The sequence below is a fragment of the Drosophila tropicalis genome, unplaced genomic scaffold, assembly GCF_018151085.1.
Source record: "Drosophila tropicalis isolate 14030-0801.00 unplaced genomic scaffold, ASM1815108v1 contig_694, whole genome shotgun sequence".
In the NCBI taxonomy this organism is placed as follows: domain Eukaryota; kingdom Metazoa; phylum Arthropoda; class Insecta; order Diptera; family Drosophilidae; genus Drosophila; species Drosophila tropicalis.
The window spans coordinates 2277887-2296920 of NW_027173176.1; the positions used below are offsets into that span (position 1 = coordinate 2277887).

Here is a 19034-nt window from a genome sequence, read left to right on the forward strand (position 1 = left end):
TCGCTGTGTCTGTGTCTCACCTGACACTTTTCGCATTTCCGATTTTGTGCAATCGCCGCCGTTGATGTCTAAACCTCTTCTTGCAATTGCAAGAGAGACAGGAAGAGGAACAAAGTAATCAATCATTTTGGCCAAAACCATCATCAGTAACATGACAATCTGCCTGAAAATTTGCGTAACGTTTCTCTGTTCGCGCAATCAGTGGCAGGCAGGAGGCGGCAGGCGTCAGGCATCAGGAGTGGGAGTGGCTGTGCCAGAAGAGAAGCACGTTCGTCAATCCATCGATGATATATCACTGCAATTTCGAATATTCATTTCGCAACTTTTGCCTTGGCTCATTTGAAATGCGTTTCGCATTCGCAATCCGAGAGAACAGACAGAGAGAGAGAGAGAGAGAGAGAGACAGAGACAGAGAGCAAGCGAGAGGATGTTTTCGAAATATCGCGAGAAAAGTGGGGAAAGGAGTAGGACAGGAACCCGAGACCCTGTGAACGTGCCCGGCGCAATGACATTGTTTTGACTGTCGTCCCCAACATTCAGTGCCCATGGCCCATGCCTCTGGTATGTATCTCGAATGGGGCACGTTATCTCAATTATGGTAGAGTGTGAGCAACTGTGTGAGGGAGTTTGCAATTTTCCAATTGACAGCCATTTAAATGTTACGCATTCATGTTAACTCTGACAACGTGACTTGCTGTATCTCAGTGCCTGGTGTTTTCGAACGAATCGAATGACCCCGGCAAGAAGGAATGGGCCATGTAAATTGCCTGCTATATAATACAATACACCATTGAGTTATGAAAGTGAAATGTTGTTACTGTTGGTGGTTTTTTTTTTTTTTTTTTCATTTTTTCTGTGAGTGAGCGCAGCAGACACTCCATTCCCATTAGATGCAGAAGATGGTGGAGGAGCCAGCGAATCTCCTTTGAGCATATATAAATTTTAATTATTCCTGCGAATCCAAGTCAAGATGAAGGTAGAGCAAAACAAAGCATGGCACAAAACAAAAGAAGCGCGCGAATACGATTGCATTTGGAGGAGATTGGAACTGGGAACTGAGTGAGACTGGGCTTGAGCCTGAGACTGGCACTGAGACAGAGACTGGTCCTCCTTGTGCACACAAGTCCAAGTCAAAGTCAGAGAATGGAATTGAAATTCCATTGTGTATGTCTTTTCGTTTATATACTCTTTATATACAAACGGGTATATCAACGGATAGCGGCAAATAGGTAGGCGAAAAGAGAATCATTTCAATTTCATTCATTTGCTTGATTGTATCCCTTTTTGGTAGTGTCCAAAAAGATTCATTGCAGGTTTTTACTTGCCCTGCAGGGTACTCTCTAGTCGTTCTTTTGGTCGTATTGTATGGAATTTGGTGGTTTTGTTTTTGGGGGCGTTACCGCGTCGAAAAAATGCAATAAATATGCATATGAGTGAGCGCACAAGAAGAACTTATGGACTGCCTTCTGACCTGAGTAGCGAGAGCGATTTGAATAATTTGGTTCCCACAGTCCACACTGAAAAAAAAAGAAAACGAAAACGAAAAAGAGAAACAGCAGTTCAAATGTGGTTCGCCGTTGTCGAAGTTTTTAATTAAAGTTATTAATAGAGGACCTGCCATTTGTGGCTTGTGGAGGAGCTCCTTCTTCTTCTCGTCTGATCTAAGGTGATTTACCTGAATTGGCCTAAACTGAATGCTCGTTCGCTCTCCCTATACATATGTGTGTGACTCATGTACCACTCACACATACTTAAAGCCGTATTATTAGGTGTCCTTAAGCCTTAAAACTCTTGCGCCAATTAAATGCCGCACACATTGTTGTTGCCAACTGCTTAATTATCGATCCGATCCGATCCGATGCGATCCAAGCCAAACCGAACCAAACTGAACCGTTCCGATTCTATACCATTCTGATCCCAAATAAAAGAGAGACGCCGCCGCTTAAAATTGGACTTGATTGCGTTGTCTTCGGATTAAGAAAGTGCTCGAATAAAGAATTAACATGTAATTATCTCAGCTTGGTCTTCTTTACTCGCGCCTACCCCTGCCCTTGCCCCTGCCTTAAAATGGGAAAAACGCAACGCAACGAATCGACGGCGACACCCAGACCAAAAACAAACTTGTCTTGTTACCGCCGCCGCCGCCGACGCCGCCGTTGCCACCAGGAAGAAGACTCACGTACTACCACCATATACATACATACATACATGTGTGTACAGATATAAAAGGTAGCAGCTGCTTCTGCTGATCGCCTTGCGTGCGTGCTGCTGGGTGTGTCCCAGCGTCTTAGGATCGGAGCAACGGATCCTCGTTCTCGGTCCGAACGGTCGACCAATTGACCGACCACCCGCACTAGCCGTTCGCTCATCCGCAAGTGGCGCTAAAGTTGTCAGTCGTTTTGTCTGCAGGCGACGATGATGCTACACCCTAATTAGGTGTTATCTACGACTTTAAATTGTGTATCTGTGTGTATGTGTGTGTGTTTGGCCATTGATGTGACCGCGACTTGAGGTGAGAGAAGTCTCTGCACCAAATATTCAATCAACTCTCTCCGTTAAATGACATGATTGTCACATGTATTTTGGCGCCATCCATCATTGACCCACAAACCTCATAAGCCAGCATCATTATCATCAGCATCATCATCATTCACAATTTTCACAATCAAATCCAGACACAACTCGGTGATTATCACTGCCCGGCACTGACTGCTCGGCCGTCATCATCAATTTCACAATTCCTCCGAATGTTTTGTGCAATTGTCCACGTCCGTGTTGTTGTCGTCGTCGTTGTCCGTCGTCCGACGTTCTCATCAGCATCATCATCATCATTCGCGTAAACAGTTTGATGATGGGGCAATCAAGAAAGAAAAGTCGCGTTGCCCTGTATTGGGGCAATTGTTGTGCACTTTATGGTTACGATCGGCGTATGGAAAGAGATCTAAAAAAAACTAAGACCTTTTGTTCGCTGTCCACCCTCTCGTTTTGCTGGCGGTGGCTCTGGATGATGACACATGCTCTCCGCCCGGATGTTGGCAATCATCTGGTGGCCGCTGATTGATGCGGAGGCGGTAACTCGCCCCCAGACGACCTAGTCACACAATTTGTTGCTTATGGATTTCAAGAATTTCAGTTCAGTTTTTCAATTCTACCTTGATTCTAGCTTATACATAGGTCGTATCTATCTACTGCTTACTTACTTCCTTCCTTATTATGTAATGCTTGTAATATTGTTATTGTCAAAGTGCAATCTTTGAGATTTAATTTAGACGAAAAATAATGCAATTCTTAACACAAATTTAATGATTTGAAGACAACAGCCAATGACTTAATGTTAAATAGTCTGTTCTTAAAGTTGGACCTATTTGACGAGTGTAAAAGAACTTTACTTACGTTTCCAACCAAAACACTTAAATTGCTGATAGTGTTCATGACTTTTCGTTTCTGTAGTTTGATAAGATCCTTGCAATACAAAGTGATTAAAAATTACTCGCCCTGAACTATTATTATTCTCTCACATTTTAGCGCTTGCTGCTAAGATTAAGGAAAGATAAAATAAACGAAAAACAAGCTAAAGCCATTTGAAATCCCTTAACCTTTACGATGCGTCGTGCTGGGCATTAACTAATTTAACTCGTTCGCCTTTGATGGCCCCTAAAGGAAACGCGGGACTAATGCCATTTTCAATGCTAATGCCAGTGAAATTTTGTTCACGTGACGACATTTTTCACCTTTCCCAACCTCTCTCTCTCTCTCTTTTTCTATCTCTGCTCTCCACCAAAGTAGGCGGCCGCGGCGAAAACGATGGGATGGCGGCGCGTTCTGCATAGAGGAGACATAGGCAATTATGTAAATATGCAGCGGCGCCTTCGTGCCTTCGAAACAGACATCGAAGGACACAATGCGACAACCGCAAATTATGGCCGGCCATTTGGCGAATGAGAGTGCGTGACAAAACACAGGCACAAGGACAATGCCGAGGTCAAGACAAAGGGCCAACGCTGCGTGAGTGGCAGCGAGGTCAAAGGTCAGTCGTGCTAATGTTGTGCTAACTACAGTGACAGGTCGCGGAGCCAAAACAGAAACAGAGGCAAAGACGTCGGCGCTTGGCCTAATTGAAGTGTTTCTTCTGCCTCCTGGAATCAAATATGGGTATAAGAAGGTAGCCAGCCGCCGACGTAATGGACATTGTCATCTCGCAACGACCACCCAGTGAGAAGATCGCACTGTTGGGTTTTTGCTCGTCTCCTTTTTTCCATCAGAGTTTCAGTTGCTGTTTTCTGATGATGCTGTTGCTGCTGCTGCTGCTGCATCCTGACCGGGCGGTCTTTTTATCCTTCTCAAAATTCATTGCATTTGCTCCACTATCAAAGGCATGCTCCCTTAAGCTATCTTTCGTTCTCTCTCTATCTCACAGTATTTGGTAATTTGATCCGGCAAACGCGTGGCCAACCGAAGGCCCACCTCAGGGATCATTGGACTAGCGGCCCAAACGGCTGTGATCTTTTGGTCAGCTTAAGGCCAGGTGTGATGAGTGTATGTGTGTGTGTCTGTGTATGTGTGTTAAAGAGGCATATGCAAAGTGGATCATATATTGGGTCGTACTTTTACAATACACTATCCTAATACTGGCAATATCCCATCGATAATGCTTATGGCAGAGCAAAAAAACAAAACCTTTTAAAATGTTATGATTATATTGATCGGCACAAAGTAAGTTGATCTACAAAATGTGTTTAAGATACTCAAGATGGAAAGGGTATATAAGGGATGGGTTAGTTAACTTTCTACCGCTCTCTTCTGCTCTCTTATTCCTTTTTACTTTTAATTTTTTCGGACTGGCCACCAAAGTTGATTGAAATTTTTTTGGCAATGATCGCTGGGGCAGCTGCTGCCGCTGTTCAACAGACTGTAAGCAGCTGCTGCTGCCGTCGTCGTCGTTGTCGTTGTCGCTTGGTGGCAAGTACCAAAACTTCACCCACTGTTCAGGTCGACGGAGCGTTAAAACGCATACGTTGACAGCTTTTAAATTTTCGCAATTTTTGCTTTTGTTTGGCGGCCGTTGCCGACCTGCCGCTTTAGCAGCAGCAGCAGCAGTTGTTGTTGGCGTTGGCGGCGGCAACTTCATTGCAATTTTTGCATTCTGCATTCTGCAATTTCTGCAGTTGTTTGACTTAATGTGCGATTTCTATCTGTAAATATAAATTGTAATTATTGCATTGTGTGTGCCGGGCAGCTCTTATCGAGAGAAACCATCTGCGACATTAACAAAAAATTGCAAATGAGTGTCGAAAAGTGTATGCAACGCCCCCTCAGCTCTTGACAAACGGAGTTCAGTTCACCTGGCCACCTAGTCGAACCACTCTTTTCTGTGTGTGTGTGTGTGTGTGTGTGAGAGGGGAGCGACAGACAAAGCGAAACAAATTGCTTTTGGCGCTTTAACACTTTTATTTATTTATTTTGTTTTTTTTTTTTTTTATTTTTCGTTAATTTCAATGTTTGTTCTTGTTGCTGTTGGTTGTTGTTTGTGTGTTTCATTGTAAAATTGATGACGAGGACGAGGTGAATTATTGCCCTGGCTTGGTGACGACAGCTGCCTAACTGAGTGACCACCCAGCAACAAGAGAATTTCCGTAATTTCTAGTAAAGAAAATGCATTTTAATTACCCTCGCTGAGCGAGGCAGCGATTTGATGGAAATTGACCAAGTCGATTCGACGATTGCACCCCGGTTGGTGGTGGTGCTTATGTTTTGGTGTTGATGCTGTTTACGGGCTATATTCTCATACCCTGTATGGCCAATCAATGTGTGCATGTGTGTGCCTGTGTGAGTGTGTATTTTGTTAACTTAATATATTCACTATGAACCTCTTGGGATTATTAATATTCGGTTAACATTTAAATGGAATGGGTATGTAATGAAATTAACAGTCAATTAATAGTCAATGCTCTTTAAGTAAGTTTAATTTGTTGTTATACAAAAAACAAGCAGGGTAATCTAAAGGTCGGTGCTGTCAAACTCAATGTGCGTACTGACAGTTTTTGTTCTTTTGGGAAAACAAAACGCGTTAATCAATAAAACGCCGCTCAGTGCATCCAACAGTGCGTATGAAATTGAAAAAGAGAAGAAGAAGAAAAGAGAAAAAAGAAGACCAAACCAAAATCAAAAACAACGACCACACCAGAGGCGCCCCCGTCCTGGCTGATGACGTTGATGGAGCTATCGAAGCTCTGGCATATTCACTTTTCACTCTCTCTCTCTGTCTCTCTCGCGTTTTTGGAGTTATTATTAACAGCGGCTTTGATTGATGCTCCCCCACACACACACACACACACACACACACATAGACGCCGGGCAGCGGACTTCACCTTCTGCTTCGGTCATGGCCCGATAATTGAAATATGTTTTTCCTTTTTTTTGTTTTCCTCTCTTCTCTTCTTGTCTGGGAGCAATAGATCAAAGTGAGATCAATTCCAAAAGCCGAGGTTAAGGTTTCTTTTTTCGCTTGATGATTTGATTAATTTGAGTGGCGATGTTGCTCTGATGCTCTGATGATGTGTGGATAGGGATTGGTTTGGATTGGATTGGATTGAATTGGATTGGGTTGGCTTCGCTTCAATTCTTTTCGTCGTTGTTGGCTTACAACTAATTAAAACATAACCGAAGGAAATTTATGTTGACTAATAAAAGAAAAGAAAAAACAACAACAACTGACAAAACAACATGAAAATGACATCTCTTAAATAGAAAACAAAAGTGAGCAACTTGTTGGTTTTTACATGTTTTTCTTTTTTTGGGTTTTTTAACTGATTCCAAATACAACATGTTAAATAAAATATTAAATAATCATAAAAACAAATACATTTTCCCACAGTTAAAGGGCCACCCAAAACAAAAAAAAAATGAACTACCAATAAAAAACATGAAAATGCAAAAGATTCAATGAATTTCAAAATACCCTTCAAAGAGAAAAAAAGGAAAAACGAAGCATGAAAAGTGAAATATGTCGAAAGGAAATTTCTATGAAATTCTAAGTATTTGTTTTTCAATTTAATATTTAAATGCTACCAAATAATTTCTAATGCTAAAGGAATTCCAACAATCATAATCTACTCTATTGTTTGCAATTGCAAATATACCCATTGAAAGGAAAAGTGTATTAGTAAACCGACAAGTAGTCGACGAGAAACTTTTGTAGTACATGAAAATGTCATTCGCATAACACAACCAAAAAGACAACAACAAACGGTGATGATCAAGATCATAATGATAATGATGATGATGATGATGGTGATGTGTAGTGGAAAAAGAGGGTGGGATGGAGGGTAAGGGGCATGGCGAATGAACGAAACAACGCACAAAGTTTGAATTCTTCCTCGGTAGCCGCACTGGCCCCCTCAAATTCCGGCCCAAACTACCTTCTCAAGCTCTCTTTCCATTATGACACTTTCTGGTAAAGTTGGTGGCACCTTTGTGTTATTGTTGTAGTTGTTCTTGTTGCGGTAGAGAGATAACAGTCCAACAAAATGTTTGATGTACTTGAAAGTTAATGTTTTGTGGTGTCAACTTTTTGTTGTTGCTGTTGCCTGCTTCTGCTGTTGGGTTTTGCAATGAGTTGAAACAGCTTTTTTAATGGCGGGTTTTCTCTAATTTGCCTCAACATAAATGACCCTTTTTGTAGTTGCTGGTGTTGTTGTTATTGTTGTTGTTAGTGTTTTGCTTCTTGGTTAATTTTTGTTTTATTTCTCGTCTTTTTAGCTAATGGTCGAGATTTAAGATTTCTATTCTGCACTGCATGAACTTTAACCCTTTTCACACGCTCTCCAAATTCTTCAATTACATTTTGTACATACTTTTGCTTTCAAGGAATTACAGCAACAATCACAAGACAAACAACAACATAAGAAGAGAACATTTTAACAATTTAACCATTTTTAACTGCCTTACATTTTTCGGCCTAAAAAACATATATACATATGTATGTATGATTGTACATACATTCATATGAATATGTATGCATATTTATCTTATGATATATGAAAGGGAAAAAATTATTTTCCCACGCAAATTAACACTTGACTTTGTTTTCATTTGAATATTTGCACAAGATGACTTCATTTTTTTTGTTGTTGTGTATTTCGGTTTTTTTTCCTCTACCCTCCCTCCCTTGTTGTTCAATATAGTTTTTATTTTTCTTTCATTTATTTATTGTTGTTGACTTTGTGGCCCCCCGTGCCCTTAGCCCCAATCCGCACACCTGTAGCACCCCTCGCTCTGTCTCTCTTGCTCTGACGAAAAATTGGTGTCTGTGCCTCATTGTTGTGGGTGTTGGCCGTATTGAAGTTGTCATTGTTTTAAATTTATGTATGTGGTAATATTTACAGTTACAATTTACAGTCACTTGCATTGTGTATGCGCTTATGTATACATATGTATATGTTTATATATTAAGTGTGAGTGTATGTGTGTGTGTATGTGGCAATGTGTAATTCCAAATATTCAAATTCATTGCTAATACAATTGCAATCAACTAATTTCCTTAAGCCCCTTCATTGTGTGTTTTGTTTTGCCTTAAAAGAAAATAACAAGCAAGACGAGAAGATTAAGACCGCCGGGCTAACATGGCGGATGATTTATTTTTGGTATGCCTCCTAATTTGGTCTCTATCCTACTCGAAGATATACATTTCGGATAGGTATGCTTTGTAAGCTGACTTATCTATTGAAATAAAAGGAGTTTAGACTTTATCAGTTGATATTAATAGAACTTGGTTATTTTTGTTAAACTTAAAAAAATATGCCAATTTTAAAATATAAATGCGATTCCATTTTGTGAATAGTTCGCTGAAAGTGCTTGAAACATCTTGAGATTGAAATTATATAGATACCATATACTATTGCACACTACTTCATAGGTCTTATTCGATTGCGACTTATTGGTTCTCTCATTTCGCAATGAAACAGGAGAGAGAGAGAGGAAGAGTGCCAGTGATACGAAATAAAAGTCATAGATAAAGCAACTAAGCTAAGCCAATACAAATCAAAAGGGGTAGTCGGGAATGAACTTTTGTAGAGACTGTACACTCTATCCAATCAAGGCGAAAATAAAAAGCACAAAGGCAACTTGCACCATATATATATATGTAGGTATATGTATGCACTTGCAATTGCCAACCAGCAAGCCAGCCAGACACTCGAAGAAAATAAATTCAAACTTCTTGAGCTGCAAGGACTCAGGACTTGGCTCAGCTGTCTGGCATATGAGTGTGTGTGTGTGTGTGTGTGTGGTGTTCTGACCAAACGAGTAAGAGAGAGAAGAAATCCAGTCAGCTTGGATTTTATGCGCTAGAAACAATAAAATTGCTTTCTCTGCAATTTCTTTTACTTATTTGCCATAGAGAACACAAACACACACACACGCACACAGAGAAAGAAAGAAAAAAAACAAACTCGAAGAAATGAGGAAAAAAACTGAGAAGTCCTCCATAGATTGAGATATGGATAGCATAGCAGTGGAGGATGACACTTGTGTCATACGCTCAGCCAGCCATAAGCGCAAGGATCAACTTTTCTCAATCTCTCTTTTGTTTGCATTTCATGTCCTTTAATTTTGTCTTTTTGTCGCTATCACTCGCTCTCTCTTTCTCTCTCTCTAAGTTGCAATTGGATTCGAAGGCAAACTTGAATAGGAACAGGATAGAGATGAGGAAGCAGAACCTGCACAGATTTGGTTCAGCAAATTAGCTTCATTAATGTGCTTGGGTGGGCTGGGACGGCATAGTGACTTTCTTTCCCTCGAGAGACATAGAGAAAAAGAAAGAGAGACCCAGATGGAGATGGAGAGAATATATCCTCTTAGTGCCATATTTTTTTTCGCTTCTTGCGCTGCATTCGCTTTCATTTTTGCATACAATTTTTCTCCTCTTCTGTTGCTGCTGCTGCTGCCGCTATTCGCATTTCGCTCAATCAGCGTTGAAATTTATTATGCTCCATAATCATTTGTCATCTTTTTCCCATTTTCCATTTCCATTTGGCGCCCGCAGCGCGAAGCATTAAAATTTTTCGCAACATATTTCACGCATTCAGCACAAAGGAATACAAAAAAAGTAAAAGAATTCCAGCTTGGTCTAATATTGGCAACGACGTGATTTCTATACCCTTGCATATTACCAATTTGAGCAATCCAAAATGTCCTTAAAGCTGTTGTTAATAAGTCCAAGTACTAATAAAATATTGGCCCTTCAAGTGTTGCCTACTTAATGTGTAAACCAAAAATACTTGTAATCTAGGATCGAATACAGAAAGTCAATTATTTTCGACTTGTATAGATAGATATATTTCCTTTGCCTTGGCCAATTTGTAAGCCAAATATGGCAACTTTTTCAATGAGCAAGAGTATAAAAAATTGCAACCGGCAATGGCCGGAATACGATGCTCCATTTGCCCTACGGTCTACGACATCAGGTCATAAATATCCGGAATATTGTTAAGAATATAACAATTCTTCTATTCTTTGTTGGGAAGAGAAAGCGAAAGAGAGAGGGAGAGATAGAAACTAATGTCAGTTGACCATTGGCACTTGATACATTTTTATTGCATTTGGATTTTTATGGCTAAATCACACACACACACATACCAACAAAGAAGAGAAACGGTGCAATAAATGTGGCCGTCTGACGGCCATCCGCCATGTTGCCAAAACGTGTGGGCAGTTAGCAAATAGTGGCAAAGATTTGGTAGCTCACCGATAAACAGCAATTCGCCCGTCACCCGTCTCCATCTAAAAATTTCTATACCAAATTTCCACACATTCATTGACAAAAATACTGAATAGAACCTTCAAAAGCGGTGGGTGTCCCAATTCGATTTGTTTTTTTGGGAGTAAAGGGAAAGAGAGTGGTGGTGGGGTAAAAAGAGCAGGAGCTGGCTTAATAAATTTCATGAAAATCCAACAATGAAAACAAATTTTCTTCTTGCATATATTTTCTTGTTTTTCCATTCGCATTCTTTGTATGCATGCCAAGGGCATTCCATAAGGAAAAATCCATAATTCATGCATTCGCAAATAAAAATAAAAAGTAAAAAACACAGAAAACACAATGAAAATATTAACATCAACAATAAAATATGAGCAAGAGAATGTAAATCGCTTTCCATAATTCATAGAGTTGCGTCGACACTCTGCTGCCCACCCTGCTCCTCGTTCATATCGTTGTTTTGTTCATTTCATTTCTTTTTTCGGGGTTCTACAGATTTCCAACGAAGGGTCGTAAACCCAATGACGACGACACCATGATGACAAAAAATCGAGGTTCGTGCTTATGCCAATGGCCATCCTTCTTGCAGGTCGTAAAACTAATGAAATTTCAATTCATGTGACGCGACATCACCTTGCTCCGCGACGCTCACGATAAACGTTATAAAGACGTATGTTAGGGGCTGTGTGTGTGTGTGTGTGTGTGTGTGTGTGTGTGTCAGAGTTCCTTCATCTTCTATCCCTGGCACGATGGCATTTTCGAAATTCCACGAAATATTCGCGACGTAAATTCATAAATTTTCAAAAAAAACAACACCATCACACTTTGACCACTACCAGGACACAATGCTGAGATGGCTACCCAGACGGACCAACAACGGAAGCAGGTTCGCTACCAGGACGATACTGGCAACGACAGGTGAATTTATGATGAAGTGCAGACGTCAGCACATCGTGGGTGTGTGCATGTGTGTGTATGTGTGTATTGTTCTTCTCTACGCAACTCGCGTGTAAATTATGAAAACGAGCGATAAAAACGAAAGTAATTCAAAAATCTTCGTGTGTGAGTGTCTCCTCGGATTGTCTTCCTAAATTGTTACAACTCACGCCCACGCCAAAGGGACTCTATTTCCCACACACACACATACGAACACACACTCTCTCTCGCTCTTTTACAGTGTACAAGGTACACACAGATTTATATCGTTAAATTTATGATCCTGTTAGCGCCACTGCACTTCGCTTATCTCTACTGTAGCATCGTCATCATCATCTTCATCGCGATAGCCAGGGGCAACTTGATGTTTGTTTATGGGCCAGTGGAAAGAATGAGTAAATGTGTTTATCTCTTTATTGTCTATACCTGATTTTCACTTTTTGTTGGTCATTTGTTTTGATTTAGTGAGTTTTGTTGTGTAGGCGTGACGTTAGGGGATACTTGACCTTTACTTCATACTGATTCAATATCCAATATTTAAATGGGGGATGCCCGCACAAATGAATTCATCATCAAAATTTTTGACAATATTTAGAGAAAAGCCAAGAAAAATCTTAATGCCATCAGCAGTTGAGCCCTTGAGCCCTTCAGCGGCATGTTCACATTCAAAGTTAACTAATCTCACATTTTCAGTTAAGTAATTTCATTTTTAATTGTTGATAGACTGTTATGCAGTTGCTTAAGCACTCTACATTAATATTGACTTGCAATTGTTAGTGCACTTTTAATGATATCTACATATTACACGCTCACTACTCGCACGCATCACGTACATACATACAAATGTATGTGTTGGCTTAAAGTTATGCATATATCTCACCCGTGTAGTGTATATGACCATACCTTATGTCTTTGTAAGTATTAACGGTAATTGACGCCATTTTGTTGTGGCACACACGCAACACAATACGCCATTGCAATTTTTGTAAAAACACCAAAAAAATAACTCGTCTGATTTCTTCTGTATGCCTTAACGCTCAATTTAATTGGACTAGTGTTTCTATTAGAAAAATGAGAAAACGCTGACATTAGTGGGTGGAGCAAAATGGGTGAGGTGGTGTGAGAAATACCTCAACATTGAGTGAATAAAAAAATTAGCCAACGGAAATTGACTGCTACACGCGATTTGGTGATCAAGTAGTGAATTTGAAAGCTCGAACAAGGACTTGGTGTAACCATATTTATTTAATTTCATGTGTTTGCCTTTAAACTTGTAATTAAGGGAAACTATTCACCTGGTTCAGCCCAAAAACCACCCATTCATCTATTCAAAGAGTGACCAACACACACACACTGACAGAGAGAGGCACACACATACATACACTCTCTCTCTCACATAGATATGCGTTTATTTGAAAAGTGTTTGCACATTTTGTGGGCGTGCCGTACAATTGCAATTAGGCCTTGTTGCTGGCATGTGCCACCGAGAGCAGGAGAATGTGAAAAAGATACGTAAAAGATAGGTTTACGTTTAGTATACGGTTTAGCGTTTGTTTCACTGTGGTTGGACCAAATGTTGAGATAAGAGAAAGAGTGCAAATGGAACGTGCCGTTTTTCGAAAGCACTGTTAAAATTGCTACAGTGGTTTAGTTAGCTGACAAGGATCTCAAAGTTATTTAAAATCTAATGAAGAAGTCTAAAGATTTACTTTAAAAATGAAACTTTCGTTAGTTTTGCTCAAGTCAATTAAATTTGTAGAAATTGGTGTGGCAATTAATTTTTCAAACGTTCTAAACCACTGTGCGTGCACCTCGCATTCTCATTTTCTTTATCCTCGTACTGTGTAGACAGAGGTATAGAGGTAAGGGGTAGGTATTACCCTTTTTGCACTGCACATTGTGCGGTTAGCAACGCTTTGTTCTCACCTCGGCGCGCACATTTTCATTCCTTTTACGTATCGGCGCTTTCGGATCTTTAACAAAATTGCCAAACCGCAGCGAAAGCGCAACCGCGTGTAATGTGAGATGATGTGAGGCGCCTGATTAAGTTGAGCCAAAAAAAGAAAAACAAGAAACAAAAAGAACCCAAAGAAAACCGCAAAAGTCGAATATCCCTACTAACATTGGTGCTGGGGTTTTTTTCTTTGGTTTGGTGTTCTATTGAAATAAGATTTTGCATCTCAATCATTTAAATATTTATTCAAGTTGTTTACTTTGCATTTGCATCTGGCACATCCTCTCATTTCGTCAAATTATTTTCTTACAATTTTCCACACAATTAGAGATGGAAAATGCAAATCCTTGAGAACTCTTTTCCATCTCATCCTCCTCTCTGTTACTCGAGCAGCACACACATGCTTTCTACTAACTGATTCAGAGAGTCTTAATGCTGCAAAGTTGCAGCAGTAGTTGAATTTTCGTGAAGATACATTTGTATCTGAAGCTTAAGTAGCTCGACAGTCTCTTACTTATGACGAGAATGGAAAAGCACGAGGAGGCCGGGCATTGGGGGTTGGGGGACCGGCACTTGAAAATAAAAACCTATTTTACTTGCCGAAAAAAACCCCATCCCGTATGGGAGAAAACTTTTCGACGAATTTTTATATTTATCTGCCCTACTTTTGTCTATGTGATGGCTGTAGGGTAGAGAGGCCGGGCGTTCTGCGAATTGGGGGGAGTGTCTGAAATAGGCGTTTTCATCGTTCTATCCAGTGTCATCATCATAAAGAAACAAGAGGACGGCAAAAGTTTTTCAATTTTTGTTACAACTTTAACAACTACACCTCTACCTCCGACGTTTCTGCCTACTTTTTGCGCCTTTTTGTAGGCTGGCTATCCTTATTGTAGAAGGTACATTCCATGTTTATACATGCTACATATATATGTATGTGTGTGTAAATGTATGTATAGGTAGGTAGTATATATAACCCCAAGTTGTGTAAACATTTGTAGTTTACTTTCAGTTCAGTTCAGCAGGCTCGTAAAATCTGTCCGTTTCGTTTCGTTTCGGTTTTGCGCTTAAACTCCAAAAGAACATTTTGTAACTGTCTCGTAACTCAGCCGGGTCAGGTCGACAGAGTCCTATTGCCTGGTGCCGTAAACTCATGGTTAATGTACGTAAGTTTCTGGGTTTATTTTGCCAACAGCCTGCCCAGCCAGCCCAAATCAGCCCATTCTATCCTTCTCGATTGAATTAGAAAATTATGCTAAAAGTTATTTGGATTAAAAGACTCCAGACTTTGCCTATTAAGGAAATTAGGTAATGGCATAGAAAATTACTACTACAATACTGTTCAAACAAAAATAGAAAAAGGTCAGAAAAAAATACAAGAAATCAAATGAAAAACAAAAAAAGTTTCCTATACCGGGAACCCGAGCCTTCCGGGTGAGAGCCGGATAACCTCAGGAATCAATATTTTTTAAGCACTCTTGTGACGATCATTGCATTTAATTCCATCGGGTCCATATGAATTGTTCTCAGAATCATCCGAAGAGTCCCTATTTGAAAAAATAATTTGATCTTTGGTTTTCACCTTGAGTTAGAAAAACTTACTCAATTTCGGAGATGTCACTGTAGTCACCATAAGCACTGGGTGGATTGCACAGTATACAGGAACAATTTGACTCTGCGAAACAAACTTGGCAATAGATGCCCTTACAATTGGGTGTCCTGCAGCTAACATTATCCGATCTATAAGAGATTAATATTATTAACTTAAAAACACATACAATCTGAATAGTAAAACGAACACTGTTAGCGATCTGTTACAAATAAGGCAAACTTTGCCAAGATAGTTGCCTGTTAAACGGCCGCAGCACCTACAAAACATTTATGAGATGAATATATAACATCTGAAAAGTTTGCTCTTACCAGTTTTTAAATGAGTGATACCACATAATACACATAAGCTCTTCGTCCTGATTGGCATAGGTGTGTAGAGAACGAGCTTTGCGACGAGCACCCTTCATAAATGTTACTAAAATGTGAACGGTTGGTTTACAGTTTATATAAAGTATTTGATATTTTCTTGTTTTCTACCTCTATCCTTAAGAATGCGTCGGCACAGATACTGGGCCCGAGCACATCCATGTTCAGGAAAAAAACAAGTCATCGCACGATGACGTAAGCGCAAGCTATACGGTTCCCAGACCAACAGAAACCATGCCATAATGCAAAGCACGAAAATCACCCAATAGTTAAGATATTTAGGTGGTCCCGGCGTTGGCAAGCATTTCATTGTATCTATAAATAAATTCTTGACCAATGGCTCAAAGCCATGCACCACGCCACGAATTATATCACCGATCATGCCACCACCTCTGGCCACAATCTTTGTATATGGACGAGCTGCAAACGATGGAAGTTCTATATATCTATAATACATATAAATATCAAATACATCAACCTACGCTGCAATCCAGCTGTTCTTTGAGAATGATAGGACATCAAAGTCATCATCCAATAGAGACTATAGTCCACAAAGCAAATGGTAAACAGTTGAAACCCCGTGATGATAAGAAAGAGTACTGAGCGTGTCATAAAACTGATTTCGATGGGCAAAAGGCGTAAGGAAGTTATCTATACATAGTGTCTCCTGAGTATACTGGCTAAACAGTAAGTGAACTGATTTAAATACCTTTACATATCGCGTCTGTTCGTAAGCCCGTAATGGCAAAGCACTGACACCCATCAAACGTTGCAGTTGCTCATCATAGGAGTAAAAGTCCCGCATCAAATAGACATTGGCATAGTCATTGCTGCCCAAATAGTGCATTCGAAAATATATTGATTTTAATACGACAGTCAGAATCAATATAAAGACTACCGTATCCAACCATAAGAATACGATTAAAAAACGTTGCATTTGCGATTCCAAATGACGGCTTATCTCGTGTTCTAGTATTACATCGCTACTGTTGCCTATTTTACTGGTAATTCCAGACTGCCGATTATGATCGAAAGTAATGCTTACCTCAAATATAGAATGGATTTTAGCAAAGCTCACATAGAGGTCTAAAAAAGCAAAAAAATTATATAGTTAATCGAGTTCATAAATGTACTCTGTGTATATACATACGTTGAAAGATGTCTTCGAGCAGATGCTGCTGTTGCTGTAGATTTCCATCGAAAAAGGAGGAAACCTCTTTTAAGTTACCACAGAACCATTCGAAACGCTCCTTGGCCATGCAAGCTTTGTTCTCATCCCCGAATTTGGCCCGGCACTCCTGGATGCTTATGCTTCCGGCACCAATACAACGACCATAGGGATTACCCATCTGAATTTCAAAGGAAGTTTGCTGAACACGCAACCATTCTGCACACGTCCTATAATCGGAATCTAAAAAATCGAGCATAATAAGTGTTTTTTCATTATCTTGCTTTGACATACGTATTGCGGCAATGGGACCCCCCAAATGATTGAGGACCCTTTCCAAATGCTCCATTATTTTGCGCACCTCAGACATTGTGGTATAAATGGATGTTTCGACAGCGAAAATAGGATCTCCCATAATTTCGTGCATTGGAATAAGAGCCTGCTTCAATAATGTTTGCCCGCAAGAGATACAGTGGGCCATAAGCCCAATATTTCGTATAATATTCAAGACAGGTCCTGTAACTGCTATGAAGAATGCAAAGGCAATGAGCAACGCTCTACCTTTGTATGTTCCCAAGGTGGGCAACGACAAGGCTATTACACATCTGCAATAAGATTCATTCAAAACTAAATCAAATTTTTCACAATTACCACCCACCTAGTTGCTCGACTATAGCAAAATATTAGAAAGAATAAGGCTAACAATATCAATAGCAACCATTTGCCATTCAGATCCTGAGCTGAACGTTGCGGATGCCAATAATACCAAATCAAAACCAGCAAAATGCCCAATACATAACCCATTATGATATATAGCATGATATTATATTGATTGTCCATATCTAGTGTGCTTTCACTAGCTGGATCATCGCTTGAGGGAGGCGATGAAAGAGATTCATCACCTAGCGATGGTATCTGATATATCGGAGCCTCTCCATCTGATGCTTCATAGCGATTGTTGTCTATATAGTTGTGTATTTTTATTTTCCTCTCCATCCTATCCACTCTAGAACTTTCCGAGTCGTCATTGTAATTAGATGCTGATTCTTCCTTCTGCTCAAAGGCATTTCTTTGCATTAAAATGCTATGTCGATCGTTTTCATAACTTCTATATTCCGTTTCCGTATCACTTTCATTCTTATTTCTTTGTGCATCGGTATCCAATATGTGAGGTCTTTTATGTTTTCGGTCACGAGAACTGGGCGACTTTCCATGTTTCAAACTCTTTGACGAGTGACTCATAGTGAAAATATGATAAGAATAAATATTTCTAATTTACAATTTTTTGCTTAATAAAATTTGACTTAAAATGCTCATACGCCCCATACACACAAACAATAAAAAGATTTCTGCCATGTGGATAAAAAAAAGTTCATCATATTCTTCCCGTACCGGGAATTGAACCCGGGCCTTCCGGGTGAGAGCCGGATATCCTAACCACTAGACAATACGGGATAGTGTAAGAAGCTCTTGCACCTTAGTCTAGATTCTATATAAATTTATGATAACTTTTCACTTGGCTTAAGGCTAAATTGATCTACATGATCATTAAAGGTAACGGATCTAGAAATAAATTTTATTTATATCCCATAATTCGTGTGCACGAAAAAAAAATAAATAATACTTTAATAATAAGAAAAAGGAAAAAATGTTTCCCATACCGGGAATCGAACCCGGGCCTTCCGGGTGAGAGCCGGATATCCTAACCACTAGACAATATGGGACTTGGAATTGTGAAGTCCAAGAACCAGTCTTATTTAGACGATCTGCATGATGATGAGCCTTTAGAACAGCAATTTGTGACGTCAATTGCCCTTTCTTTCAAGTGATTGCGAATTTCAAGAGAATGACTAAGATTCTAAGTTATGCTTTTGTTCAAATGTAAAATGATCTTAGCTAATGGGCATTCCCTCACTTATTAACCTGAAAAACGATGAGTAGTTAATTAATAAAGTCCTTGTTTTATTCATCCAAGTCTACATATTCTATTTATATTTCAATCTTATTGTTAGTACATTCGTATTAAGTTTTTTATGCATTGTTGGGTCCGAATCTCTCTCTGATTATGGAGCTTTTCCAGATAGATAAACTGCAAGCAAGAGGTCAACTTCATATAACCGTTTTTGGCTGAAAATTAATTAAAAACCATTCAACACTCACAATGCATGCAGTTACCCAGTGAATAAAGCACATAATCATCAATTATTCGCACAATTACCGCAAACAAATAAATATTCTTAATTTAT

General features: G+C 39.6%; 2 protein-coding genes and 2 non-coding genes across 4 annotated transcripts in view; 1 reads left to right on the forward strand and 3 right to left on the reverse strand.

Moving 5' to 3' along the window:
- The window catches only part of LOC137578870 (SEC14-like protein 2), a 148703-nt gene that overhangs the window by 63275 nt on the left and 66394 nt on the right, over positions 1 to 19034 (forward strand). The gene's annotated exons all lie outside the window — the stretch shown is intronic.
- Positions 15112 to 17611, reverse strand: LOC137579151 (DC-STAMP domain-containing protein 2). The gene is made up of 10 exons (XM_068292851.1): positions 17447 to 17611; positions 17083 to 17393; positions 16771 to 17031; positions 16330 to 16706; positions 16103 to 16271; positions 15732 to 16040; positions 15564 to 15669; positions 15443 to 15511; positions 15246 to 15383; positions 15112 to 15190 (listed from the first exon to the last, which is right to left on the reverse strand). The coding sequence occupies exons 1-10, from the start codon at positions 17605 to 17607 to the stop codon at positions 15112 to 15114; spliced, it is 1980 nt and encodes a 659-aa protein (XP_068148952.1). The 5' UTR covers positions 17608 to 17611.
- On the reverse strand, positions 18172 to 18243 carry TRNAE-CUC (transfer RNA glutamic acid (anticodon CUC)). Its single transcript has one exon. It is a non-coding gene; the product is annotated as a tRNA-Glu (tRNA).
- On the reverse strand, positions 18441 to 18512 carry TRNAE-CUC (transfer RNA glutamic acid (anticodon CUC)). The gene has a single exon. It is a non-coding gene; the product is annotated as a tRNA-Glu (tRNA).